This window comes from Erpetoichthys calabaricus, chromosome 2, assembly GCF_900747795.2.
Source record: "Erpetoichthys calabaricus chromosome 2, fErpCal1.3, whole genome shotgun sequence".
Lineage (NCBI taxonomy): Eukaryota > Metazoa > Chordata > Cladistia > Polypteriformes > Polypteridae > Erpetoichthys > Erpetoichthys calabaricus.
The window spans coordinates 266,406,044-266,424,668 of NC_041395.2; the positions used below are offsets into that span (position 1 = coordinate 266,406,044).

The 18,625-nt window shown below is 39.9% G+C and overlaps 1 protein-coding gene across 1 annotated transcript in view; it reads right to left on the reverse strand.

The window, feature by feature from the left end:
* ghitm (growth hormone inducible transmembrane protein) overlaps positions 1–17,356 on the reverse strand; it is a 51,013-nt gene extending 33,657 nt beyond the window's left edge. The window contains exons 1-2 of the mRNA XM_028795487.2: positions 17,227–17,356; positions 4,585–4,740 (exon numbers count right to left, since the gene is read on the reverse strand). Of these exons, the coding sequence (XP_028651320.1) occupies positions 4,585–4,716 (132 nt within the window). The 5' untranslated portion in view covers positions 4,717–4,740; positions 17,227–17,356. The remainder of the gene's footprint in view (positions 1–4,584; positions 4,741–17,226) is intronic.
* Positions 17,357–18,625: the final 1,269 nt, after the last annotated feature.

Consider the following 18,625-nt stretch of genomic DNA (forward strand, 5'->3'; position numbering starts at 1 on the left):
TCGCGTACAATTAGCACTGCCTACATAAAAGAATTACCATACAGTCAAATGTTTACTCACCTATCACTGTGATGAGAACTATGTGGTCTTGGCTATCTGTGGTTTCATCAACTACAGCATATATTTTCTTGCCACGTATCTTTCAAAGAACGGCGTCCATATGTTGTTCAAAGACACGGGGCTAATGAGTTTGACGAAGACTGCTCTCGTTTTTCACAGCACGCCTCCTTGTTTACAAAGTTTAATAAAGAAAGGACGCATCTTGCATCTGACGCTTTTGTTTTTTCCTCTGTTGTTACCTGAATGGGAAACCTTTTGATCTTAATGTTCTTGAGATGGATTTTAGATTTCACGTGGTCATTGCAAGTATCTTTTTGTGTCCAGTCTATTGTATGCTGCAAAACTTACAGAAAAGTTGTTCTCCAGATTCGTAATAGTGGCCGGGATATTGTTGTGCCCTCAATTTTGCAGTTACGCTTGTTTTTCTTAGTTTTTTCGACATAGGGTATCTGATACCACGCGCTTTGACATTTCTGTCTCGTGCAGTTGCCGAATTCACATGCATTTTTACAAGAAAACATACAGGAAACGTGCAAAAACAGAGAGGCACACCTGATTTCTACAAAGAATTGCATTCGCTTCAAAAACAACAAACTAGAAAATATTATCTGAATAACATAACTACAAATTATTTCATCGTTTAATTTATTCGGATGTTTTGTAACAGTCACCCCTTCAGTCTCTAAATTCCGCACATTTCCGTTTTTAAAGCTAAAATCAATTTTAAGCATTAATTACGTGATTCCATCCGTGTTTTCCGCATTGCGGAAATCATACAGCCCTAGCCATATACAACCCAGACAAATCACAAAGTGCATTTAACAGAATAAAAAAAGAACTATCAATGCTATCAAAACTGTCAGTGCACAAACCCATACCAAGTGAGAAAAGTTAATAACACACATAAATACAATGTCTACTGTAAGGATGCAAATAATTATTTTGATAATTGATTAATCTGGAGATTATTTTGTCGATTGATTTTGTTGTATAGAACTTTTCACCAAGTCAACAGGTTTGTATAAACTTTTCAGAAATGTACTCTTCAAAATATTGAACTACTTCTAGATATTTTATACAGAAGTTTTTATATGAGATCTATATAATAATACATTGAAAATAAATAGAAATAAAACACTGGTTGTGCAATGAATACACACACAAAATTTCCATAAAAACACGTTTTCTCAATATGGCTTATGTATTCAGAATCACATTAAATACACACTTCAAAATTTAACATGAAATTTTAAGTTTTTTTTTCCATTTTCAGTGAAAGAGATGGTTTACTGCCAATGCAATATGTAAATACCTGAGCACCACAATTTTCCACCGAAGAATCTGTTGCATCATCATGACTTTATTATTTATTTACTTATTGTAAGTATGCAGTAATGTTTGAACACGGTTGACATATACAGGCAGTCCCCGGGTTACGTACGAGATAGGGACTGTAGGTTTGTACTTAAGTTGAATTTGTATGTAAGTTGGAACAGGTACATTATTTTAACAAATGCTATTGTTGACCGACTGTAACCAAGTGCTCTGAGTGTTTCACCTCTTTCTGACCTTTTTATTATTTCTACTTTATTTTCAAAGGTGATGGTTTTTCTCTTCTTTACTGTATCACCAGCACTTGCATCAGATTTGTGTTTCAGAGACATTGTTGAAAGGTGAAGACAAAAGGTTAAAATGAGCTCTTCTGCACAGCACTGTACAGCTATCACAGCAGGAAGGCACCAGTCGTCAACACGTCTGATGTATAGGGTGGTACACATCTAATTATGCAATTTTCATTACGCTATAACTTATTCAGTTTATTACATAGAAAATCACCCGAAAAATCCTGGACCATTAAGAAGTGTGCGAACTGACGACATGAAGAATCGTCTTCGCGCCGAACTGCAATTGTCCCTGCATAAATTAAAGTCATCCAGACGATCTGGATCTGCATAATTAGATCTGGACCACCCTGTACTGACAAGAGACAACTTCCTGCTATGTGCGTAACAGTACAAGCAAGCTTGCTATTGAGAATGAATGGGGGCAGCGAGGGGCGGTTCATCACCAGCCCACCTCACAGTCACCTCCACTACAGTATGCTGCCTGCAGTGTACGCAGGAAACACCACTGCCCCCATTCAACACGCAGCCATCCGAGGCACACTACAATGCTACCCTCCGCCACCCTGTTCAGCCACAACCGGATCACCACTTGCAGCATTACCAGCCGCACACCTAGAACGAACAGGGCAGTGAAACCGCTTGCCGCCAGGAGCCACCGGAGGGACACTACACTGCGCAAGCAGCGAAATCGCCCCTCTCTAGCCTCCGTCCAGCCACTGCTTGCAGCGTCCACAGGCTGAAGATGACGGAGCGGCAGTTACTGAGGCGCATGCGTCGCAGCTGCGGCCCCGTTTGTATGTTGTAGGTCGAATGTCCTCAACCTGGGGACTACCTGTACTGGGGAAATGTCCAGACTATTTTCGTTTGGAAGAAAAAAAAACTAGTGGTTTCACTTGTGTGAAATTCGGTTCTCCCTTTGCAATGTAATATGCCGAGTTTATTTTAACTGAAAGTTTATCTTATTTGTATTATCATACATCTTTTTTGTGTGTAGAAACCTTTAATCACCATAGATTCATTGCCACATTTGCTTGCAGCCAACACACTGTCACAGGTAGCTGCATGTCATTTATTGTTGAGAGTGTGCCGTTAGATTTTCATATTAGAAATTGTATGACTGTGCCACAAAATCTGTTTTATGGACTATGGTTGGCTTGTTGCAGCAGTACTTGCGTCTTCCTCCAGACTGTATAAAAGCCAGCTGAAGTCCAATAGTCTGAAACTTTTCCTTTTTCACTATCTTTTTACTCGGAATGAGCAACACCCACACACACAAAAAAGTTTTCTGCTTGGAAAGGGACTTCATTTTTTTTTGCATTCATTGTTTTGTAAACATGCACTCTAATGTTACACATGTATGCAAGTATGTAATGCAACACCATAATTTAGCCAAGTGACCACATCAAAAAAAAATTACACACGTTTTTTTAGTTGCCTATCATTAAATTCTGTTGCATATGCGGGTGTTTTATTTGTACTGTAGAGGGACGGATAATGACTCAAAATATTCCTCACTTCAAACCGAAAGTCACATCATTATGCCTAGCCTGGCAAACACTGCGTTACATATGCTGAAGTAACGTTCAACTTAACTGGGATAAAGTCAAGTCTTACTCCTCCACAGTGCCTGTAACAGCACGTTTCCAATTGAAATGTAATCAAAATGTAATTAACAAATCAATGGAAACTGATCTTTGTCAATGTTTTTAATAACTTGATTATTATCGACTATGATGGTTAGTGTTGCAGCCTTAGTCTACTGCACACTGAGGGAATACAGGTTTGTTTTAAATCATCATGTTATTAACAGTGATTTTTTGTAAACAAAAAATGTGGCATTATGCATATGTTGCATTTGGATCAAGTATGAGGTACTGTGAAGGTATACTGAGGCAGAGAGTCCTGGCGCTAAATCTTTTGTTTATTAGGTGAAAAAACATAACCACAGGTAAATAACAAGCTCTACATTCTATAAAAAGTTGTTATGTAGTCCCATAAAGCAATCAGTGCTTAATTTGAGTTTTAAAGAAAATTCCAAACTTTTTCCATGTTTTCATTAAATTAATTCTTCCTAATTCATTCTTTTGTTTGTGTGTCATTGGCTGATCATCATCCTTGTAACAGCCATGAATCCGCAGGATCGAAGTGAGTGAGTGGAGGGCCAACCAATCATATAAAGAGAAGTGTGGAGACAGTGCTTGTTAGTTCATTTGTAAAAACCCACATTCACACTCACTTGAAACTGAAATACAACAAAGACTGCAAACAAATGATTATAGAATCATATAATATGTAGTCAATGTCACAGCCAGCTCTAGCAGCTAAGGCAGTGTGTACCGTCACAGGGGGGGGAAAAAAAAACAAACAATGTATCATAGACTACTAGTACCACTTCTTGATACACAACAACACAATGCATTGGGGGTTGAATGTTGCTAGGCTATGTGGAGTTTATGTAGGAAATTCAGGAGGTTTGCAAAATGTGTTTTTCTTGGAGTTTCTCTGTGTTTCTGTCGGGAGCATGGGTGGGACCACTCAGTGTTACTTCTAGGCTGCATGTGGCCTCTGGGCTACCATTTGAATACGCCAGGAATAGGTGATGGATGACTTTCTTTTTTTTGTCATTGTTTATATTCTCTCCACCACATATGCTTACTAATGTAATATGCATAACAAATTTACAACAGCATTGCTCACTGTTACACTGTCACTAGTAAATGACTGACATTTTTATACAAGGCCAGAGGCATGCTGGAAAAATATTTATCTCAAATATCTCAATGACCACACCAAAATGCTTTAAGTATTATTTTTATCCCTCATTTCCTAAAATGGTTTTATTTTGTAAGTTACTAGTATATAAATGATTCAGAATCAAACTACTATATTTAAGACATACCTGTTTAGTCTGAAGCTGTAGCTGACTGGTCTTTAAGCAGGAATTCCTTAGACCCAGAAATCCTTGGGTGAAAGCAGAATGCAACCCACTTGTGGGCAAACTACGTAGACAGGCAAGCCTAGCCACCAACATGGTGTCAATAAATTAATTGAAAGTCTGTATAAAAAAAGGTAGAAACAAATGTTTAAAATTATTAGGTGGAAACAAGAAGAGTTTCAATACAAGTGTTCACTACTTAATCTTTTTTTATTTTTATTTTTTTTAAAGTAGAATTTTTCATTACAAGGACATGTGGAATTGCTTAGTGTAGCACAAACATAACAGAAGTCAATACTGATTAAGATGAGAGTCAATTACAATACATCACAAACCTATATTTACTCTTAATGGAACAATTCAGAATCACAGAAGACACTTTCATGAAATGTGTGGAGTCTGTGCAAATTCTTAAACAATGATCAGACAGGTTACCAACTATCCAGGTCCCTTAAGAGATTACAAAGCAGTACATTATTAAATGACCAAAATAACTTACATTTAAAAATTAAGATTCATTTCAAAAATACTGTTATTAAATATAATTTGTATTCGAAAGCTTAGTCGTAAAGAACAAAAGGTTCTTGATAACAGGTTTCAACAAGAAGACAACACTTTTTAGTATCAGTATAAAAAAGGCCCACCTATTCTAATGCTATAGTAAGGATCTTTAGCACTAACTCAGACTGAGGAGGCCACTAAGCCTCAATTTACCCATCAAACCTAGTGAGGTAGAATCATAAGGCATGAAGAAGCCCTGGGCAGGACGCCAGCTCATTACAGGTTACACTCAAAGAGACCATCTAAAAGTCTAGTAATCTATTATGTATGTCTTTTTAATTGGGGAAAAACCTGAGCTGTGAAGGAACATACTGACATGAGGAGAATGTGCAACCATCATAATAACAGTGCCCTGGCAGGATTTGAACAGCACCTCCCTATATACATTGGTCAGAGATTTTAAACTTGTCATAATTTAACTATGTCCTTTAATTGATACATTACAGGAAAAGTATAACTTTTGGATTTCAATGCTGCCCATTTGATTTACAACAAATGAAAAAGGAATGAATGTAAGCTTCAGATGTTATGATCATTTAGACATAAACGTGTAAGACTCAAGTTTGTGAAAGTAGTGTTAGTGTGCATCTGTAAGAGGGGCGCAAAAAGGCTAAAGTTTTTTTCCCCAGTTAAAAAAAACAAAGTTCGTACTATACAGCAAAAATGTCAGATCTTCAACTATTTTTGTTTTCCTCATATAGAAAATTAATTGAAATAATATTTGGATTAAAAGTTTATTTTTTTCTGGTATTAGTTCAGTAATTACAACAAATGTATCAGTATGATTTAGCCACAATAAGATATTACTAGATGTTTTACCCTTTTTGTCCGAAAAATTTTCTAAGATAATGGGCCTCAGTTACATTGCAGTCGGTTAACCAGGTGTATGTAACCAAGGAATATTGTTACTGGCAGGCAGTGTGGTGTAGTGGTTAAAGTTCTGGACCCTGAGGTTGTGGTTTGAAATCCCTACTGACACTTTGTGACCAATTGCATGTGAATTCATCTATCTGTGGTCTAATTGGGGGGAAAAAAAAAGAAATGTAACAAATTGTATCTCAAATGTAGTAGGTCACCATGGATAAAGGCAACAGCCAATTAATATTATTAGGTCACAGGGGATGCTTACTTTTAAAAATGCTATACACAACTGTCAAGGAGTAAAGCATTCCTGTATTGAATCAATTTTATTGTAAAGTGTATTCTTTTGAATTGAAATGGGTAACCAGTAGGAATAATGTGAAACTTAAGTATATATTATCATTATTTGATGTTTATGATTTTCATTTGTTTATGTATTTGTTAAGTATTTCTTTTAATGTTTTTCGTCACTTGTATGTGGTTCCCCATAAAAATCAGTAGATACGAAATAAATATAAGAATTCTGTAGAGAAGTGGAGTGTCACAACCCCACTCAAAGTAAGCAGACACACATTTAAATGAAAACAGTTTCAGAGATCAGAGTTCCTTTTCAAAGTCTGTAGATGCAAATCTATTACTAAAATGGAGTAACTCATGGGGGATTCATTACATATAAACTGACATACTGGTTCAGGCTTGTCTTGGACCCAAGGACAACCACAGCACCCGACACTCTCACTGAAATTTCATAACACTTATTAACCATGTCTTCCATGTGGTTCGCTGAACTTTCTCTTTACATTTTACACCTCACTGAACATGCCAAATGTGATCATGTCTCTATTTTTCCTGTCCAGGACACCTCTTCTTCAGTCATCCATCCACCCAATTACTTACAGTTGTGCTTGAAAGTTTGTGAACCCTTTAGAATTTTCTATATTTCTGCATAAATATGACCTAAAACATCATCAGATTTTCACTCAAGAACTAAAAAGTAGATAAAGAGAAATCAGTTAAACAAATGAGACAAAAATATTACACTTGGTCATTTATTTATTGAGGAAAATGATCGAATATTACATATTTGTGAGTGGCAAAAGTATGTGAACCTCCAAGATTAGCAGTTAGTTTGAAGGTGAAATTAGAGTCAGGTGTTTTCAATCAATGGGAGGACAATCAGGTGTGAGTGGGCACCCTGTGTTATTTAAAGAACAGGGTCTATCAAAGTCTGCTCTTCACAACACATGTTTGTGCAAGTGTATCATGGCACGAACAAAGGAGATTTCTGAGGACCTCAGAAAAAGAGTTGTTGATGCTCATCAGGCTGGAAAAGGTTACAAAACCATCTCTAAATAGTTTGGACTCCACCAATCAACAGTCAGACAGTTTGTGTACAAATGGAGGAAATTCAAGACCATTGTTAATCTCCCCAGGAGTGGTCGACCAACAAAGATCACTCCAACAGCAAGGCGTGTAATAGTCGGTGAGGTCACAAAGGACCCCATGGTAACTTCTAAGCAACTGAAGGCCTCTCTCACATTGGCTAATGTTCAAGTTCATGAGTCCACCATCAGGAGAACACTGAACAACAACGGTGTGCATGGCAGGGTTGCAAGGAGAAAGCCACTGCTCTCCAAAAAAAACATTGCTGCTCATCTGCAGTTTGCTAAAGATCACGTGGACAAACCAGGCTATCGGAAGAATGTTTTGTGGACAGATGAGACCAAAATAGAACTTTTTGGTTTAAATGAAAAGCGTTATGTTTGGAGAAAGGAAAACACTACACTCCAGCATAAGAACCTTATCCCATCTGTGAAACATGGTGGTGGTAGTATCATGGTTTGGGCCTGTTTTGCTGCATCAGGGCCAGGACGGCTTGCCTTCATTGATGGAACAATGAATTCTGAATTATATTAGAGAATTCTAAAGGAAAATGTCAGGATATCTGTCCATGAACTAAGGTGGGTCATGCAGCAAGACAACGACCCTAAGCACACAAGTCGTTCTACCAAAGAATGGTTAAAGAAGAATAAAGTTAATGTTTTGGAATGGCCAAGTCAAAGTCCTGACCATAATCCACAGGTGTTGAACTCCAGTCCTGGAGGGCTGCAGTGGCTGCAGGTTTTCATTCTAACCATCTTCTTCATTAGTGAGCCGTTTTTACTGCTAATTAACTTCTTTTGCTTTAGTTTTAATTAACTTGACTCAGGCCCCTTGTCTCTTTTTCCTTAATTAGTAGCCAAACAATAATGAGACATCAAATAAGCCACCATATGACCAGCTCACCTGTGCCCATCACACAATATCTGAAAATAAAGAAAGGTGAAGGTCTCAGTAATGTTGATCTCTCAGGTCACCAAAACATTTTGACAATGTTCTTAGAAAAAATAGAAAAATCAACAGATTTGGAAATGTCTGCTGTGGCAGAATGAGAGCAGCAACAAGCCATTGAATTAAACAACGGGCTTAATTAACAGCAAGAATCAGCTTCTCATTAAGGGACTGTTTGGAGTGAAATTGGTTGGAGTTTGAAATCCCAGTTTAGCTGGTCATCTGTTGGCTCATTTCACGTCTCATTTCTGTTTGGCTGCCATTTAATGAAGAAAGGAATCAATTCAGAGGACTGAATCCTTAAAAACAGGGCTATTGAAATGAAGGGAAAATGAGTTAATTAGCAGTAAAAACTACTCACCGATTAGGAAAAGGGTTAGAATGAAAACCCGGAGTTCGACACCCCTGCTAATCCAATCGAAATGTTGTGGAAGGACCTGAAGCAAGCAATTAATGTGAGGAAACCCACCAACATCTCAGAGTTGAAGCTGTTCTGTACCGAGGAATGGGCTAAATTTCCTCGAAGCCAGTGTGCAGGACTGATCAACAGTTACCGGAAAAGTTTAGTTGCAATTATTGCTGCAAAGGAGGAGTCACACCAGATACTGAAAGCAAAGGTTCACATACTTTTGCCACTCACAAATATGTAATATTCGATAATTTTCCTTAATAAATAAATGACCAAGTATAATATTTTTGTCTCATTTGTTTAAACAGTTTCTCTTTATCTACTTTTAGGACTTGAGTGAAAATCTGATGATATTTTAGGTCATATTTATGCAGAAATATAGAAAATTCTAAAGGGTTCACAAACTTTCAAGCACAACATCCTCCTTTGCCTAAAGCCCCTGCTCTGCCTAGTGCAGAGTATGTACACTAGCACGATATTGATCAAAAAAACAAAAACAAACGTGGGCCTGCTAATTTTCTTCTTTCTATAACATAATTAAATTATCAAATCAGTCAAAATATTTTTGAGATTTTCGGGCATTTAGTTTTTCTATCATTGGGTTATTTCTTAGACACCTCAATTTTTCCAGTTTTTCTTCAAATTTAACTGGTTGAAATGCAATTAATCACATAAAAGGGTGAACAGGTAAGCAGTAAACTGCCAGAGCTTTAAATTTAAACTTTAGGTTACCAAAAACTGAAAAAAGGAAATTTCACAATATTACAAATGGGTCTTCTTCTTCTTTCTTTTATGTGGATTCGTTCCCTGGACACTTTTACTTTTACAACGTGGACATGGATTTTTACACGCCGAGAATCGTCTATTCAAGTGGTCAACTTCAACCGCTGAGAACAAATGCCAGTCAGTGTGGTTCCCTATTTAGCCAACGAGGTAAGAAAGTGGTATCGTGGCAGCAGAGCCGGCACTAAGCTAAAAATGAAGCGGCTTGCGAGAAAGTGGCGTTTTAAGCCTTCGGTGCCTTCTGTGATCATGGGAAATGTGAACTCAATATCAAATAAGATCGACGATGAAAATCAAAGATCAATGGTGAAAAATGTCAGGACCTACAGAGAATGCAGTTTGTTGTGTTTTTGTGAAACGTGGCTAACTACCACCATCCCAGATGCTAACGTGGAGCTACCCGGGTTTAGCACAGTTAGAGCGGACAGAGACGCAAGTACCTGTGGGAAGCACAAAGGAGGAGGTCTAGCTCTCTATGTCAATACAAGATGGTGCAACTCTGAACATATTAACGTCAAAATCTCCACTTGCTAAAGGGATATCGAACTGTTGGCCGTAAGTTTGCGTCCCTATTACTTACCCAGAGAGTTTGGACACGTCATTGTTGTTATTGTTTACATCCCTCCTCGGGCGGACGTGGAAATAGTGAGTGACATCATCCATTCTACTGTTGCTAAGGTACAAACGCAGCACCCTGAGGCGCTTGTGCTAATCTCTGGAGACTTTAACCATGTGACGCTGGACAAAACATTACCTGCCTTCTCCCAGTATGTGGACTGTAACACCGGGGGAAATAAGACTATTGATTTACTGTATGCAAACGTTAAAGACGCATACAGCGCTGCCTGCGCTTTGGAAAACAGATCATAACCTGGTTCTGCTTCAGCCTCACTACAAACCAAGAGTGAGGGAGCTACCTGCAACCACACACTCATTCAGGAAGTGGTCCCCTGAAGCAGAGCAAGCTCTGAGGGACTGCTTTGGAACTACGGACTGGGATATCCTGCAGGGATCTTATAGTGAGAACATTGAGGAGGTTGTTGTCTGCACTACTGACTACATCAACTTCTGTATTGACATTGTTGTTCTAGTAAGAACAGTACGCTGCTATGCTAACAAGAAGCCATGGATTACAAGTGATATCAAGGGCCTTTTGAACCAGAAGAAAAGGGCCTTTAAAAGTGGTGATCAGCATGAGCTCAAGCTCGTACAGAAGGAACTCCGAGTCCAGCTCAGGGCAGCGAAAGGAGCAGTACAACAGAAAGCTGGAGCAGAGTAGAAGTTGCAGAGTAACAGCATGAAGGAAGTGTGGGATGGGATGAAGATCATCACTGGCTGCAGCTCGAAGCGGGGTGCCACCATCGAGAGAAACGTGAAGAGAGCAAACCAAATGAACAACTTCTTTAACAGGTTTGACCACCCTAACTCACTCTCACCTCGGAGTACTGCACCCTCCACCCATCCTTCTGCTGATACCAGCATAGGAAAGACATCCCCATTCACAATTACAGCAGCCCAGGTGAGCAGAGAGTTGAGGAGACTTCGTGCCAGAAAAGCAGCAGGTCCAGATGGAGTATCGCCACAACTGCTGAAGGCTTGTGCGCTGGAGCTGGGGAGTCCTCTACAGCGCATCTTCAACCTGAGCCTGGAACAGGGTAGAGTCGCAAGGCTTTGGAAAACATCTTGTATCACCTCAGTCCCAAAGGTATCACGTCCTAGTGAGCTGAACGACTTCCGGCCTGTCGCTCCGACATCACATGTGATGAAAACCATGGAGCAGGTGCTGCTTCACCACCTGAGGCCACAGGTACGCCACGCCTTCGACCCTCTGCAGTTTGCACACCAGGAGAAGGTGGGAGCGGAGGATGCCATCATCTGTATGCTAGACCGATCCCTCTCCCACTTGGACAGAGGCAGTGGTGCTGTAAGAATTATGTTTCTGGACTTCTCTAGTGCCTTCAACACCATCCAACCTCTGCTCCTTTGGGACAAGCTGACAGAGATGGGAGTAGATTCATACCTGGTGGCATGGATCGTGGACTATCTTACAAACAGACCTCAATATGTGTGTCTCGGGAACTGCAGGTAAGACATTGTGGTCAGCAACACAGGAGCGCCGCAGGGGACTGTACTTTCTCCGGTCCTGTTCAGCCTATATACATCGGACTTTCAATACAACTCGGAGTCCTGCCACGTGCAAAAGTTCGCTGACGACACTGCTATCGTCGGCTGCATCAGGAGTGGGCAGGAGGAGGAGTATAGGAACCTCATCAAGGACTTTGTTAAATGGTGCGACTCAAACCACCTACACTTGAACACCAGCAAATCCAAGGAGCTGGTGTTGGATTTTAGGAGACCTAGACCCCTCCTGGACCCCGTGATCATCAGAGGTGACTGTGTGCAAAGGGTACAGACCTATAAATACTTGGGAGTCCAGCTGAATAATAAATTAGACTGGACTGCCAATACTGATTCTCTGTGCAAGAGAGGACAGAGCCGGCTATACTTCTTTAGAAGACTGGCGTCCTTCAACATCTGCAATAAGATACTGCAGATGTTCTATCAGACGGTTGTGGCAAGTGCCCTCTTCTATGCCATGGTGTGCTGGGGAGGCAGCATTAAGAAGAAGGACGCCTCATGCCTGGACAAACTGGTGAGGAAAGCAGGCTCTATTTTAGGCACGGAGCTGGACAGTCTGACATCTGTGGCAGAGCGACGGATGCTCAAAAGGCTCCTATCAGTTATGGAAAATCCAATGCATCCACTAAACAGTGTCATTTCCAGACAGAAGAGCAGCTTCAGCGACAGAATGCTGTCACTGTCCTGCTCCACTGACAGACTGAGGAGATCGTTCCTTCCCCAAACTATGCGACTCTTCAATTCCACCGGGGGGGGGGGGGGGGGGGGTATTGGGGGGTGTGGTAAACGTTAACATTATTCAAAGTTATTGTCTGTTTTTACCTGCATTTTTATTAAAGTAAATTCAGCCTTGCAAGATGAAGCAAACAATTTGCACAGGTGTCCCAACTTCTGTTGATTACTTAAAAGCCCTTTCTCTGTCTTTAACCAGAGTTGGAACAGACTGTTACTACTCACTCTGAAGTGTTACTTGGACAATATTACACTGCAAAAAGTTGCAAATTCCTGTATTAATGACAAGAAAATGGCAATTAACAAATGAAATGAGACAGAGCATTATTACCCTAAGAAGTGTAGGCCTTTCATTTAGAGAAATGACAGCATTATGGTGTCCTACACAATCTAAAGGCAATTGGAAACTGGAAGAAACTTTAGTAGGAAGAGACCTGACAGACTCAAAAAGTCACATCCCAATCAGAAGACTGAAGTTTCTGAGGGTCACCAGTTTGCGTGATAGGCACCTCACAGTGAAACAATTTAAAGCACAGCTTAACAGTGGTTGAAAAAAAAAATAAGTCTTGGTTTCTACTGTGAAGAGGAGACTTTGTGCTGTGGGGTTTGACAGGGCAAGTGGCAGTAAGAATGCCATTCCTTCAAGGACAAAACAACAAAGCAAGGGTTACTCCAGACTGGAAGAAAATCACGCGAACTGATGTATCAAAATTTGAAATCAGTTAATTACGCAGGGTGTGATGCCATCGAGTTGGTGAAAGGATAGTTCCTTAGTGTGTGACGCCAACTGTCAAACACTGAGGAGGAAGTATAATAGTCTGAGCTTTATAATAGTCTGGATTGGTGACTTGCATTCTGAATCAAAAGGGTTACTAGAGCATTTTGCAGCACCACGCAATACCTTCTGATCTGTGTCTAGTAGGTCTGGGGTTCATCCTACAGCAAGACAATGACCCAAAACACACCCCCAGGCTATGTCAGAACTACAGTAATCCTTCCTCCATCGCGGGGGTTGCGTTCCAGAGCCACCCGCGAAATAAGAAAATCCGCGAAGTAGAAACCATATGTTTATATGGTTATTTTTACATTGTCATGCTTGGGTCACAGATTTGCGCAGAAACACAGGAGGTTGTAGAGAGACAGGAACGTTATTCAAATACTGCAAACAAACATTTGTCTCTTTTTCAAAAGTTTAAACTGTGCTCCATGACAAGACAGAGATGACAGTTTTGTTTCACAATTAAAAGAATGCAAACATATCTTCCTCTTCAAAGGAGTGCCCATCAGGAGCACAGACTGTCAAAGACAGAGGAAAGCAAACAAATCAATAGCGCTGTTTGGCTTTTAAGTATGCGAAGCACCGCCGGTACAAAGCTGTTGAAGGTGGCAGCTCACACCCCCTCGTCAGGAGCAGGGAGAGAGACAGAGAGAGACAGAGGAAAACAAACAGTGAAAAATCAATACGTGCCCTTTGAGCTTCTAAGTATGCGAAGCACCGTGCAGCATGTCGCTTCAGGAAGCAGCTGCACAGAAGGTAGCACCGTGAAGATAATCTTTCAGCATTTTTAGACGAGCGTCCGTATCGTCTAGGTGTGCGAACAGCCCCCCTGCTCACACCCCCTACGTCAGGATCAGAGAAAGTCAGCGCAAGAGAGAGATAGAGAAAAGTAAGTTGGGTAGCTTCTCAGCCATCTGCCAATAGCGTCCCTTGTATGAAATCAACTGGGCAAACCAACTGAGGAAGTATGTACCAGAAATTAAAAGACCCATTGTCCTCAGAAATCCGCGAACCAGCAAAAAATCCGCGATATATATTTAAATATGCTTACATATAAAATCCGCGATAGAGTGAAGCCGCGAAAGGCGAAGCGCGATATAGCGAGGGATCACTGTACATTAAAAGAAAAGAAGGTACACTTTAACACTAGAATCCCTGAAGCCTGCGAAAATATTCGTAATGCTGGGCCACCCCCTACCGAGGCAGCTGAAGTCAGACACAAAATTCTCACAGCTGAAGTCTGTTTATCTGGGAGTGAGGTGTCTGGCATTCAATGTCTACAATGATCTGTGCAAATGTAGGATGACATTTCTGTTATAGGAATAATGACAAAATGTTCACATGAAATGTATAATGTGTGAAGACTGGAGTCCAAATATCAAAAACACTTTCACAGAAGGTACAACAAAACAAGTGTGCTTTTATTCAAGAATAAAACCAAAGAAAATGAAATTGTTCAATTAATATGTTGCTGTCAGTAAAGATGTCTGTATGCATGTGTGCATTTCTGTGTTTTACAGTGGAGGTTGTGCAGAGGTAAAAACTGTTGCTTTGTAATCAAGAGGTTGCTAGTTCGATCCTGGGTCCTGCCCACATTTAGCACTTTGAGTAGTGGGCTGCTATTATTATTACTATTATATAATAAAAACATACATATTACAATTTATTATTTTTATACATTATCAGACACTCCACTCCCAGATAAACAGACTTTATCTGTGAGAATTTTCTGTTGACACATTTGCAAAACAAAGTAGCTTATCAGTGGGCAATTGGCACAGTGATGAGGAGCTGCGAGTAAAATTAAGGTGGCCCGGCATTACAAATATTTTCGCAGGCTTCTTGGATTGTAGTGTTAAAATATGGACTGGTCAGCACAGTCTCCAGACTTAAATCCCATTGAGTTACTTTATGGATGAAAGCAACCTGCAAGTGCAACAAGTTTGTGTCAGTGTTGGGAAGAGCTTTCTGACCAAAATGTTATTTCCCATATAGAAAGAATGTCACAAGGGTGTTTGGCTGTTGTATCAGAAAAAGGTGGCTAACTTTAGGTCAGGTCGGGGAGCATGCGCTGCTACAGCTCGTTGCCGCAACCACCACACAACAAAACAGCTCTGGATCCCGGTTGGCAACCCCACAGGCAGACACACGGTCCAATCCCACCCATCAGAAATGACCATCTATCTGCTGCAGCCAGGTGTTATGTGTGCAGCCCCTTGGCCTGGTCCAAACACTCAGGTCCTCAACAATGAGGATTCTGCAAGCTGGATCACCATCTAGGAATTGTGTCACATGACTGTAGTACTGTGACTGACACTCCCTCACAATGCAGGTAATGAGTCTCATTCAAGACTCCGTGAGCAACCACTCGTTCAACACAAAATCAAACCCACAGTACCCAAGAATTCTCTGTAGACATACAGTACCAAAGGAATCTAGTCTTCATTTCAGGTCACTGGATTGTGTCTATGTCTTGCAACCATATAACAAAACAGGAAGTACCAAGACTCTGAAGACTTGGACCTTCATCCTTTGACAAAGATATCGGGAGTGCCACTCACCCCTTTCCAGCAACCTCATTACCCACCATGCTCTCCCAATCTGTCTACTGACTTCACAGGAAGAGTCATCAGAGATGTGAATGTCACTGCTGCGATAAGTAAACCTCTCAATGCGGTCAACACTCACTCTCCGCAAACAAATATATTGCTGATGGCTATGCCCAAGAGGTCATTAAAGGCCTGGATCTTGGTTTTTACCCAGGACACTTGCAAGCCCAAACAGTCAGACTCCTCAATCAGTCTCTCATGAGCCTCCATTGTCTCTGCGAAAATCACAGCATAAAAAGTCAAGATCAGTGAATCTTTCTTCACCAATAGATGCTCCACAGCCAGTGGACCCATGACCCTGCAAAACACCCAGTCCATGCAAACACTGAAAAAAAGTCAAGATCAGTGAATCTTTCTTCACCAATAGATGCTCCACAGCCAGTGGACCCATGACCCTGCAAAACACCCAGTCCATGCAAACACTGAAAAAAAGATCAGTGAATCTTTCTTCACCAATAGATGCTCCACAGCCAGTGGACCCATGACCCTGCAAAACACCCAGTCTATGCAAACACTGAATGAGGTAGGAGCAAGAACACACCCCTGACAAACCCCAGAATCAACTGGGAAGAATGCAGAGGATCTGCCTCCACTCTGCACAGCACTCACAACACCAGTTGCAGGCCAGCTATGACATCCAGCAACTTCGGAGGGATCCTTTGCCTTCTTCGATGAATCAAAATTTTGAATTCTGTACAATCAATGATTCCTTGACTTATTTTTTATTCGTCATTGTTTATTTGTTCTACGTCTTGCTGTCCTAAAACTTTAGACCAGTAATGTGTGTACGTATATTATATATATTTATTATATATAAAATATACATACACATAGATAGATACTTATCCTAGGTGTTAAGTGATGCATTTTCAAATTGGAACATATTTAGCATAATAGGTATATATATGTATATATAAGTGCAAAATGGTTAGCTTAATTGGTAGATGGGGAGTCACAGCCTGTCCAGGCTGTATGCTCTTTTCAAGGCTAGGGGGTTGCAGGCCAACTCAAGGTATACACACACACTTATTCTCTTAACTGTTTTCATCTTTGAGTAAAAGCAACCCTCTAGTAATAACCTCCTTTCTCTTGGAATGTCCTTCGGTGCAAATAAATGGTAAATAAATATCAGCCTCACTGCTAAAAGATTTTTTAATTATTCAACGGATGCCTTTGAACTTTTAAAAATAGCGCTATTAATCCTTACAATGTAGCTTTACCTGCTTCGAAAGCTGAAGTCTGTGTTACACAGCATCAGTTGGTTAATTTATTCAAATAATTTTTAAAAGGTAAATCGACAGCAATTTCTGTTTAGAATAGTCAAGTTAATAAAAGAACGCAAGGATTGCCAGTTAACATTTACGATGTACTACTGAAATAAAATAATAGATAACGCCTCTTACCTCGCAAAAACAAATATAAATATACGTGCGCAATACTTCACTGAACAACCTTCCACACGCTTCTACTATGTCAGCTTCTGATGTAATCCGCTTAACCTTCCGGAAACTTCTTCGACAACGTCATACTAAGGCGACGACAACGCGAGCATTGACCTATGGGATTTGTGGTTTGTATTAATTTGGTTTCATGTCAAAAACAAGAAGCTTGCTTTCTGTTACATATGGTTTTTATTTTAACAACTGCAGTTGCATGTGATATCATTATGAATTCTTAATAGTACGAAAAGTATGAAACACCATAAGATATTGTTTGAAGCAGTAATCTTTGTAATTTGCGCATCTTAAAAGATTTATCGAAAAATAGGAAATAGTACATAGGACGTTCCATGAAGTTGAGGTATGCTTACAATTAAGTTCTATTAAATTTATTTTGGATTAGGCACTGTCCCACACTGACCCATTTATGAAATAAAAGTCTTCAAAAAATAAATAGTCGCTTAACTTTGCACAATCTGACAATGCACGTTAACACCAAACATACCAACAAAACCATATGTAATTTTTCTTTCTACTATCCGATACTCATTTAATGAGTAAATCCGTTTTTGAGTTATATTTCTCATACCAGTTTTACTACGGAGTTACAGAGGACACCACTTTGATGAATAAAGACTAAGTGCTGGAGGTGAGGCGAGGACTGTTTCACATTTAATGTCTGCCACGACTGCAAAATGTATTGCAGGGAGCTTCCAATTAACATTTTACAATAAAAAAGGTTATTAAAACATTAATAAAATAGGTGTATGTTCTTTTCAACAAGAAACCAGGTGTTTTTTACTTTTAGTGTGTTATTGACGTTGTGGAATGCGACAAATTAAATTTTAAGTAATCATGTCTTTGGGTTTGTTTTGTTTTTCCATTTACTAAAATGCAGCAGTCTCAAGAACAAGCCAATAAAGACATCTGAGTTATTTAACATTTGTTGCAAAGTGTTTGTCGTGTAGAACAGAATAGGATTAAACAGAACAGACTTTCATTCATCTATATACCCGTAATTTGGACACATAATCAAAAATGGTAAAAAGACTATAGCAGTAAGACTGTTCTTATACAAATGAGTATGTGAGTGCTTCCATACACTAAATAGTATGGTCAATGATGTTAGTGACAGTCAGATTATTTGAACAAAGGGTGAGAATAAGAGCATATTTGTTTGTTAAGAGTGCAGCTCAATGGGTTGGTGTCCCATCAGGGGCTGAATACCGACTTGCACCTAATGCGGAATGGGGAACAGCTTCCAGGACCTAGAAAAGGAAGCTGGAAAATGGATACGTATGGATGGATAAACAGAATGACTGAAATAGTGTAAGCACTCAACATCTAACAATAATCAAGCATG